The sequence below is a fragment of the Salvelinus sp. IW2-2015 genome, linkage group LG31 (assembly GCF_002910315.2).
Source record: "Salvelinus sp. IW2-2015 linkage group LG31, ASM291031v2, whole genome shotgun sequence".
NCBI classification, from domain to species: Eukaryota; Metazoa; Chordata; class Actinopteri; order Salmoniformes; family Salmonidae; genus Salvelinus; species Salvelinus sp. IW2-2015.
The window spans coordinates 10,877,355-10,888,358 of NC_036870.1; the positions used below are offsets into that span (position 1 = coordinate 10,877,355).

The 11,004-nt window shown below is 43.8% G+C and overlaps 1 protein-coding gene and 1 long non-coding RNA gene across 5 annotated transcripts in view; one reads left to right on the forward strand and one right to left on the reverse strand.

Moving 5' to 3' along the window:
- LOC111955939 (semaphorin-6D-like) overlaps positions 1-11,004 on the reverse strand; it is a 102,267-nt gene that overhangs the window by 18,759 nt on the left and 72,504 nt on the right. For all 4 annotated transcript variants that reach the window (XM_070436283.1, XM_023976327.3, XM_070436281.1 and 1 more), the window contains 6 exons: positions 7,675-7,765; positions 7,249-7,371; positions 5,363-5,451; positions 3,123-3,340; positions 684-815; positions 366-521 (listed from right to left, as the gene is read on the reverse strand). In XM_070436283.1, the coding sequence (XP_070292384.1) occupies positions 366-521; positions 684-815; positions 3,123-3,340; positions 5,363-5,451; positions 7,249-7,371; positions 7,675-7,765 (809 nt within the window). The remainder of the gene's footprint in view (positions 1-365; positions 522-683; positions 816-3,122; positions 3,341-5,362; positions 5,452-7,248; positions 7,372-7,674; positions 7,766-11,004) is intronic.
- Positions 5,826-6,744, forward strand: LOC111955940 (uncharacterized). Its single transcript, XR_002876176.2, has 4 exons — positions 5,826-6,215; positions 6,348-6,418; positions 6,514-6,556; positions 6,664-6,744. It is a non-coding gene; the product is annotated as an uncharacterized lncRNA (long non-coding RNA).

An 11,004-nucleotide genomic window follows, 5' to 3' on the forward strand; every position in this document is an offset into this window, starting at 1 on the left:
GCAGCAGGCGGGTCACCCAGGGGGTACGACAGGCAGACTCAAACAGCTCATATCACCTCTGCACCGCCAGTAAATGTCAAACTTTGTGGATGAAGCCAAAGTCTCCGGTCAAATACAGTAGCAGTAGCTAGGCTGAGGCAATTTCTGGGTTTTGTTTCTGAGCGAGAACATCAGTTATCTGGTTTGAGTAAAGTGTCATTCATTGACTAATTAGATTTACTGTACATGGTTGCACTAAAATACTGATATGATATGTTTAATTTGATCAAATGTTATATTACATTGCATTATTGTATATTTGTCTATGTTGCCATTTGTCCACACAAAGAGAAATCGTTATATTGTTTGGTACTGCCCTACAGTACCTGCTGGTGGTSCGGGTGAAGCAGGGRCGGTCGTTGACGGAGGGGACCGCCTCGTCCATCAGCGGGTAAGACTTGATGAAGGTCAGCGTGTCGTCYGGAAAGTTGATGGATGACTTGTAGGCCYAGGCCGGGCCATCACCGGCACAGGAACCAGGCCTAAAGTAGAGAAATTACATTTGGCAAGTCTTATTTAAACAAAACATGGGTGTGTACTGTGCTAGCTGGTCCCAGATCTGTTGGTGCTGTATAGCCAACTCATAGGTTTGTTGTCATGCCTGGTCATATGTATTCTAGTGCCCCTTCAGGACAGTCTCATACCTGGGCTTAGGCACCTGTTCCTCCGGTACTGGGGTCCAGGCTGAGTCACTGGTCTTCTGCTCCTTAAACTTCCCATTGAAGGCCTTCTCTATGTCGTCCATGTAGAAGGCACACACTGCTGAGCCAGGGATACTGAGGAGGGAGACAGGCGCAAAGAGCTTGTTAAAAAAAAGAGCCTTGTGGGATTGAGCTGTCGAAAAGGTTTGTTGAAACATGGTTGGCTYGTCAAACAAGGTGAAAAAAAAGTAACATGATTTGTATCTGGTGAGTACAGCTCTGTGTATAATTAAAAATCAATATCAAGACGTTTCTGTGGTAAAACTAAAAATGTTCCTGTGCTGCGAGGAAGGAGGTCCAGCGTGAGTGAATATCACGCTGTTTTTCCAGTTTTAGTGGTGTTGCATATTCTTGCAGTGTAATACCCATTTCAGATAGAAGATGTGGTATATTAKCTGTAAAATATACTGTATAAGGCAATGTTTATATGACCCCCTTTCGAACATCCCCTTATTTATTACTTTCTTGCATGTATCTCTCTTTTATACATAGTGGGTAACTGGCAAATTGTGAAGGGTGGGGTGGTGTAGTTAAACCATGTGGGTAGGGCTGGGCTATACATTAAATTCCAAATGCCTGTATCGCAAGAATCTAGGTTTTCTTTTGTTTTTTTGAGCGTTTGGTTTTTGGTCTCGCTCCTTCTGTGCTGTGTGCACCATCCCACTCGCAGACACCAASCCCCTGCCKCTTACAGTACAACAACAAAAGACAAAGTTATTTCTTCCTCTCTGACAGCAAGCAGTTTCAACTCGCTATTTGCATTTGAGGTTTGGTCCAACAGAATCGGTCATATGGACACCAAAACTATTAGACATGATTTTACTGTAATAGACGAGAAGTGAACCTTTATTTTAGAGATTTTRTTCTCCCCAYATTTGTGATTTCCAATTGCGATCCAAWCTCCCCAACGGGCTCGGGAGTTCGAGTCACACGTCCTCCGAAACATGACTCGCCAAGCAACGCTGCTTCTTAACACCTGCTCGCTTAACCCGGAAGTCTGCAGCACCAATGTGTCGGAGGAAACACTGTTCAACTGATCGACTGAAGTCAGCTTGCAGACACGATGAGCCAAGGAACGCGCCCCTGCCAAACCCTCGCTGGGCCCAAATGTGCGCCGCCATATGGGACTGCCGGTCACGYCCTGCTGTGACACAGCCTGGGATCGAACCCCAGGCTGTAGTGACGCCTCAACACTGCGATGCAGTGCCTTAGGCCGCTGCGCCACTCAAGGAGAACTTAACCTTTTTAACGATACCCTTTTTAGGTCTCAGCTCCCAACATGTGAAACATAGCAGACCCTACTAAAACGAGAGTATCAATGAACATGATTGTGGAAAATGTATTTGTCGTMRGCGGCAWAGCAGCATTTTAGCCACATACTGTTATGTGCTAGCTTTCTAGTCTGTGTTTTATAAATGTGCAATGAGCATAAAGAGACACGTTCATATAAGGAATTGGAAACTGGTTCCATTTCTGTGAAATAAGCATCTTCTTATCCAGGTAGGCCACTTGATTTCAATCTTAAGTGAAGAGGCTACGTCGTTCAATCAGTTGGACAGGAGGGTGCATTCATAACAGTTCAATTGTTATACCTTTTTAGCAAGCAAATAGATCCAAGTTGGCTAACTTGAAATGTAAAGATTAGCTGGCTACTCACTAGCATGTGGGCTGTTGCTTGAGAGATTGTGTTTGAGACCTGTGTTCATTTTCTAGAACMCCTGCTCCAAGAAGGTTGTCACTATTAGTGGATGTGCATATTTCTGGTAAAATTTGTAACAAGAAAAGGTATTTTCATAGACTCCTTGAAAGCCAGATCAGTGATTATTGCAAAAAAAAGCAGGTTAAACTATTTTGAGAAAATAATTCAATTATTAGTGGGTCTTATGCTTGTGGAAGGCTTTTATTTAGCTTAGGTATACTTTCATAAGCCCTGAATTCATTAGATTATTCCTGACTGTTTGAAATGCTGTGTATTGACCTTTTAATTGTGCAAGCTTATTTAGAGAAAACATTTTATATATTGTGAATCGCCAATAAGTTTGAAAAAAAGACATCATTATTTTTAGGCAATTCTTTTTTGTCCATTTCGCCCAGCCCTACATGGGGTGTTTAATAAAGCAGATAACAATTCACACAGACCCAATTCCTGTATTTTGGTTAATTGACTTGATCTTTAGGTGGGTTTTAATTGTCAATGTTTTTTTACCCCCCACCCCGTTCAGATATACAAAAAAGCAGGTGAAAAGGAGAATGCATGGTAAACTAGTAGCTATTCTGTCTGTATGAAAGGGGTATCAGAAATGTATGGATATTGGCTTTGATGGACTAGTGGCCAGTCATTTAACATTCATTCACCACTACTTTCTTGACCGCTAGGCTAACCTGTTAGCTTGCGTAGTGAACACTCCCACCACTGCGGGGCGCTGGTTGATCTGCAGCACGTTGGTGAGTGACTGCAGCACATCGAAGTAGAAGAAGGAGTCGCCGGGCACCGAGCAGTTGAGCCGCGCCTTCAGGAAGGAGGTCCAGTAGCGCTCCAGCACCCGAGGAGAGCCGCCGTTGTCGTTCTTACACACCCGCGCCACACGAGAGAACACCACCTTGGAGCCGAACCAAAAAATAATAAAATATCACAGAATAGTGCTTTATTATCCTTGGCACTCTTCTCCTGTGGCTGACCCCCCCCCCCCCCCCCCCCCGTGCTGCTTCAAGCCTCTCAAGTCGCGTGTCTCAGGGGGTCAGCCACAGTTCTAGCTGTCTGGGGTTAACAAGTGCCTTGCTTAAGGGCACACCGGTAGTAGCGGGTACTTGAGATTCTGTCACCAGCCGTTACCATTTCATTTTCAAACTTGCCCTCACCTGGGATTTCAACCAGCAACCCGCTGGTTACACCAGACTAACCCACAAATGGATGTTATATTTCCCATTCATGATAGCTCAGTGGATCCGGTCCAAAAGGCTGCAGACCTGTCATTATAGTTCATCTCCTATGTCTGACCATAATGGTGCCTTTATCTTCTCACAATGAATCGATCACCAACTAGTCCTGATACATCTGATAAGAGAACACAGTACATCCATTCTCATGTCTTGCTCTAATGGACAGAGCTGAAGAACACAGTTCATACTGTACAGTCYTGGCCAAAAGTTTTGAGAATGACACAAATATTAATTTCCACAAAGTGTGRCGCTTCAGTGTCTTTAGCTATTTTTTGTCAGATGTTKCTATGGAATACTGAAGTATAATTACAAGCATTTCATAAGTGTCAAAGTATTTTATTGACAATTACATGAAGTTGATGCAAAGAGTCAATATTTGCAGTGTTGACCCTTCTGTTTCAAGACATCTGCAATCTGCCCTGGCATGCTGTCAATTAACTTCTGGGCCACATCCTGACTGATGGCAGCCCATTCTTGCATAATCCATGCTTGGAGTTTGTGGGTTTGTTTTGTTCCCCGAGCTACTTAGTTATCACTTTTACCTTATGGGAAGGTGCTCCATCAGGAATGTTCGTCACCAAACTGTTCCTGGATGGTTGGGAGGAGTTGCTCTTGGAGGATGTGTTGGTACCATTCTATATTCATGGCTGTGTTCTTAGGCAAAATTGTGAGTGAGCCCACTCCCTTGGTTGAGAAGCAACCCCACACATGAATGGTCTCAGGATGCTTTACTGTTGGCATGACACAGGACTGATGGTAGCGCTCACCTTGTCTTCTCCGGACAAGCTTTTTTCCGGATCCCCCAAACAATCGGAAAGGGGATTCATCAGAGAAAATGACTTTACKCCAGTCCTCAGCAGTCCAATCCCTGTACCTTTTGCAGAATATCAGTCTGTCCCTGATGTTTTTCCTGGAGAGAAGTGGCTTCTTTGCTGCCCTTCTTGACACCTGGCCATCCTCCAAAAGTCTTCGCCTCACTGTGCATGCAGATGCACTCACACCTGCCTGATGCCATTCCTGAGCAAGCTCTGTACTGGAGGTGCCCCGATCCCGCAGCTGAATCAACTTTAGGAGACGGTCCTGGCGCTTGCTGGACTTTCTTGGGCACCCTGAAGCCTTCTTCACAACAATTGAACCGCTCTCCTTGAAGTTCTTGATGATCCGWTAAATGGTGGATTTAGGTGCAATCTTACTGCCAGCAATATCCTTGCCTGTGAAGCCCTTTTTGTGCAAAGCAATGATGACGGCACGTGTTTCCTTGTGGTAATCATGGCTGACAGAGGAAGAACAATGAATCCAAGCACCACCCTCCCTTTGAAGCTTCCAGTCTGTTATTCAAACTCAATCAGCATGACAGAGTGATCTCCAGCCTTGTCCTTGTCAACACTCACACCTGTGTTAACGTGAGAATCACTGACATGATGTCAGCTGGTCCTTTGTGGCAGGGCTGAAATGCAGTGGAAATGATTTTTGGTGATTCAGTTCATTTGCATGGCAAAGAGGGACTTTGCAATTAATTGCAATTCATCTGATCACTCTTCATAACATTRTGGAGTATATGCAAATTGCCATCATATAAACTGAGGCAGCAGACTTRGTGAAAATTCACATTTGTGTCATTCTCAGAACTTTTGGCCATGACTGTACATACATTTGTGGTTCTATCACGGACACCCTTTTACCTTGCCCAGGGTGGTGTACTCCACTGCAATCTCACTGAGGAAGAAGTAGACATAATTCCCATACTCGATCGCATGGTGGAAATGGGGCTCTGGGGAGGGAAGCAGACACAACAAGAGGGGAGAAGTGAGAGGTGAGATCGAATGAAAGTCATTATGGGGAGTCATCATTTTCTGGGGAGTATCTGTATCTACTGGAGATGTCCCTGCTGTTCAGGCATTTGCGCCAACCCTGTACTAACACCTGATTCAACTAATTACATACCCAACCATCACCTTTGTCTCAAGACGTCTTAAGAAACACTCAATGCCATCTCGAGACATGTTATGGGTATCAAGACATGTCTCAAGACACTAATGTAAAAGATTTTGTCTTTATATAGTCTTTATTTTGGAATGTTTAACATTTCAAATTCATGGAACATTCTACTGACAGTTGATATAAGACTCAAATGGTAGTCTGTCAAACCTGGAAGATTTACAAACTGTTCTTTTCAACTTGAGGAAAGCAAGCAAAGCATTTTAATATGTAATGTACGTTAGCTAAAATAATATTTAGTCAATATGAAGAAATATGTTAGACATCTTGTTTTGGCACTACCAAATGTGATATTGTGCAGACTCTGGTTAGCTAGCTAACAACTGTCATTAGCTAGCAAGTATAGTTAAAAAAAACGATGGTTAAATCTCTAAATGCATGCATGATTCTTTTTTTCAGTTGCCCATGGAGTCCATGGGGGWTCATAAAGAGGGGACGGGATGATGTCAAATGTCTCAACCTCGATGATCGTTCAGCCATCCCCACCGATCATCTTAAGATGTCTCAAGACAAAGTTGACCTACTCTCATTAACAGGGTGACTAATTCTGGTKTTTCCTGTGCAGTTTTATTAAATAGAAAATACATCTAAATGTTACATTAAATATATCCCCCAAATAAATGGATAAATGGCTGGTGCATTTATGGATTTTTTTATTTTATTGATCAGCCCTGCCAACCTCACGTGCTGCAGAGTAGACTGGACTTATGCTGACCTTTACGCATGGTTAGGCTGACGAGGTAAGTTATGACTGATGCTTGCATCTGCTTTCTTGTTTTCACATGTGCTTTGGTAGTTATTYTGCAATGAACATGACCTATTRCTCTTTTGTCAGGATACGAGGATGGAAGACATGTCAGCAACTCAACTAAATCAAGGTAAGCTGTCACCCAGCAAATACAGGTGAGAACAGGACCATGACACATGCAACGTTCATTTCTTCCCATGAGAACAGGAGTGCTTAACTGATTCATGTCATTTTCAGACTGGACATAGGACCCCAGCTTTTGCCTATCTGGTGTCATACAGTAAGGCCTCGTGGACYGAAGAGCTTTCMGCTTCAGGTGAGCTATTCATAAATAAGGTACAAGAAAATAGCAGGGTACCTAATGATACCTAKTTACATGTTATTTTCTTACAGATTAAGGAAGAGCAGCTGTGAGATCTGAGATCCCCAAACAAGAGATGACTATCTGGCTGTAAAGACTTGAAGATAGGAGTMGTTTGGATCTCTATACCACCTTCACCTACAGTTACTTTGTTGCTTCTGAAATTGTTATTTTTGGTCAATAAATCTTGATTACTTTTGATTTGGTGTCCATCACAATTGGTGCAATGGATGTGCATGAGAGTTGTAGAGTGAGTGATTAGTCTTTATAATGAATTTAAAAAATGAAAACAACAAATTATAAAAATGCCTTGGTATTTCCAATACGTGTTTATAGAGACGTGTCCTCATTRTCTAAGACAGGTCTCAAGACATTGTGATGGCTGGGTATGTAAGGACTTGATGATGCAATTATGAGTTAAAATGGCAGACATTGACAGACACGACATTCACGTGACCGACCTCGGAGCCACTTGGAGTCGTACTTGACGGTCCGCAGGACGGGGCTGTCGTCGCCAAGACTACGGTAGATGACAGCGTCGCTGGCCAGGAAGTCGGTCATGGTGGCAGAGTAGAAATCACCACCTAGAAAATAAAGAGAGTAATTATAGCAATTAATAAGTAAGATAGTATAAAAAAAAGCAAGTCATAGTAAGACAATTCAAATGGTTTATATAAAAGACATGTCCATGTCATATCTATTTACCAATTCATATATGAAACACTTACATTTATGCTATAAGAATCGATTTAGCCATAAAACTAGGCTTCAGTCTTGACCTACCTAAAAGGCCTAACACTTAGGCTTTGGACTACATTTTATTGCTAATGGACTTTGGGCAAAACATTTACATTTCAAACTCTAAATGTATAAAWTGCGCCACTCACCAGCAAAGAGGCCGAGGTTGGATTGGCCCGACTCGAAGGGACAGCGTGCCTGACCCAACACCTCTTCGCCAACCTGCTCCAGGGTGGTCATCTGTGTGAGCGAGAGGAAACTTAGTTCTCTGTCGCCATTATGGCCTAGGGCCTGGACTGAAACCAGCCCTACACAAACCCCTTAAACCCAATGCTTCCTCTGCAACATTAGTGGAATTGCTAGCATGGCTGTGGCTGCTCAGCCCCTTGCTGGCGCTCATAAATGATCTGGCTGCCTCTCCAGTCCCTCTGGGGACAGTCTCCTATTTGTGGCAAAGCAGGAGCAGGAGTGCGCACACACACACACACACACACACACACACACACACACACACCACACACCACACACACACACAGTGCTAGGGAAAACAAAACAACATCTGTCTGATTGGCTTCACCTCACTGCCTTCAATGAGCTGTAATTACGTCTCGTTTCTAATGCTAAATGACAAGACAAGTCATCTTTCTTGGCTTTTCAACAATCTCACTATTTTATGTACAGTGGGGAGAACAAGTATTTGATAAACTGCCATTTGCAGGTTTTCCTACTTACAAAGCATGTAGAGGTCTGTCATTTTTATCATAGGTACACTTCAACTGTGAGAGACGGAATCTAAAACAAAAATCCAGAAAAATCACATTGTATGATTTTTAAGTAATTAATTTGCATTTTATTGCATGACATAAGTATTTGATCACCTACCAACCAGTAAGGAATTCCGGCTCTCACAGACCTGTTAGTTTTTCTTTAAGAAAGCCCTCCTGTTCTCCACTATTACTTGTATTAACTGCACCTGTTTGAACTCGTTACCTGTATAAAAGACACCTGTCACACACTCAATCAAACAGACTCCAACCTCTCCACAATGGCCAAGACCAGAGAGCTGTGTAAGGACATCAGGGATAAATTGTAGACCTGTACAAGGCTGGGATGGGCTACAGGACAATAGGCAAGCAGCTTGGTGAGAAGGCAACAACTGTTGGCAAATTATTAGAAAATGGAAGAAGTTCAAGATGACGGTCAATCACCCTCGGTCTGGGGCTCCATGCAAGATCTCACCTCGTGGGGCATCAATGATCATGAGGAATGTGAGGCATCAGCCCAGAACTACACGGCGGAACTGGTCAATGACCTGAAGAGAGCTGGGACACAGTCTCAAAGAAAAACCATTAGTAACACACTACGCCGCGTCATGGATTAAAATCCTGCAGCGCACGCAAGGTCCCCTGCTCAGCCAGCGCATGTCCAGGCCGCGTCTGAAGTTGCCAATGACCATCTGGATGATCCAGAGGAGGAATGGGAGAAGGTCATGTGGTCTGATGAGACAAAAATAGAGCTTTTTGCTCTAAACTCCACTCGCCGTGTTTGGAGGAATAGAAGGATGAGTACAACCCCAAGAACACCATCCCAAACCGTGAAGCATGGAGGTGGAAACATCATTCTTTGGGGATGCTTTTCTGCAAAGGGGACAGGACGACTGCACCGTATTGAGGGGAGGATGGATGGGGCCATGTATCGCGAGATCTTGACCAACAACCTCCTTCCCTCAGTAAGAGCATTGAAGATGGGTCGTGGCTGGGTCTTCCAGCATGACAACGACCCGAAACACACAGCCAGGGCAACTAAGGAGTGGCTCCGTAAGAGCATCTCAAGGTCCTGGAGTGGCCTAGCCAGTCTCAGACCTGAACCCAATAGAAAATCTTTGGAGGGAGCCGAAAGTCCGTATTGCCCAGCGACAGCCCCGAAACCTGAAGGATCTGGAGAAGGTCTGTATGGAGGAGTGGGCCAAAATCCTGCTGCAGTGTGTGCAAACCTGGTCAAGACTACAGGAAACGTATGATCTCTGTAATTGCAAACTAAGGTTCTGTACCAAATATTCGATTCTGCTTTTCTGATGTATCAAATACTTATGTCATGCAATAAAATGCAAATTAATTACTTAAAAATCATACAATGTGATTTTCTGGATTTTTGTTTTAGATTCCTTCTCTCACAGTTGAAGTGTACCTATGATAAAATTACAGACCTCTACATGCTTTGTAAGTAGGAAAACTGCAAAATTGTCAGTGTATCAATACTTGTTCTCCCCCTGTATGCAATTGTATTGTATGCAAAAACACAGGTGAATTCTTACAGCCATATTGTAAAAAGTAGTGAAGAATTAAGCATGGCTCTGACTTTTATTATAAAAAGTAATGAGTGTGAAAACTAGTCAGTCTACATTGACATCATTTCGAAGTGCAAACCGACTGCCCGGGTAGCAATTATACTTGTCAATGACAAGGAACTGACACACAAAAGGCTTAGCAAAAAAAGGGGGTGAACGAAGACTCAAATTGTGGCATTGTGATAATGACTAGCTCGTTGTCTCTGCATGCCCGCAAATCAGCAATCACAGCCTTCTAATTGGAGTGACATTAACAAACGTCAATCATGGCTCTCTTGAATCTAAAGGTTTGATGAAAGAAAGAAATGAACAGCACACATCCCCACCTAGACTCACACACACACACACACACACACACACACACACACACACACACCTTGTAGTTGCGGCAGGTGGGTTGAAGGCATTGGTGCCGCAGCAAACAGGGTCTCATCGTTCCGGCGGTACAAGCACTTTGACATAGTTGTAGCACTCATCCTGGAAAGAAAAAACAGGATACATAGTTAAAGTAGCACTCAGGCATTACTAGGTATCACAACAATTCACAAATACAATTAGGAGCCTTGAAACCATCAATTATGTTATAGGGTGCACTTATGTTGCTAGGGAGAGTTTCTCTCCTGACCTCAAAGTAGACACACAAGGAACATGGTGATAGATACTCACACTGTTTCTACCCTCACCCGTCACGTACACTTGGCCACATCTTGGACCTCCATGTGAGCTTCTGCAATACATGAAAGGGGTGGGGACTAAATATGACCCATTCTTAGAGAAACCCACCACACCCAGAGTTCAATGAAAGAGACCGACGCAATCACAGAATGTGCTCGTGTGGCCATAGCCTGTCAGAGGCCTCTCTGTGACCTTTGGGTCTGCTGCCGAGGGTCGCTTGACTTCGCCGCCCCGTCAACAGCAGGGGATTCTGGGAAGCTGATATGAAAAGGGGCTTTGGGTATAACTACTGGACCTCTGCCATATTGGGGTTACGCTCGAGGGTTCTCCACTGTGTCTTTCATGTTAAACAGAGGGGGAGGTAGCTGGGGGAGCAGCCAAGCTAGGGCATTGTTTGCAGTCAAGCCATTAGTGGAAAACTCACTAGAAGCCAAGCTGTGGTACTTCTAGCAAACAA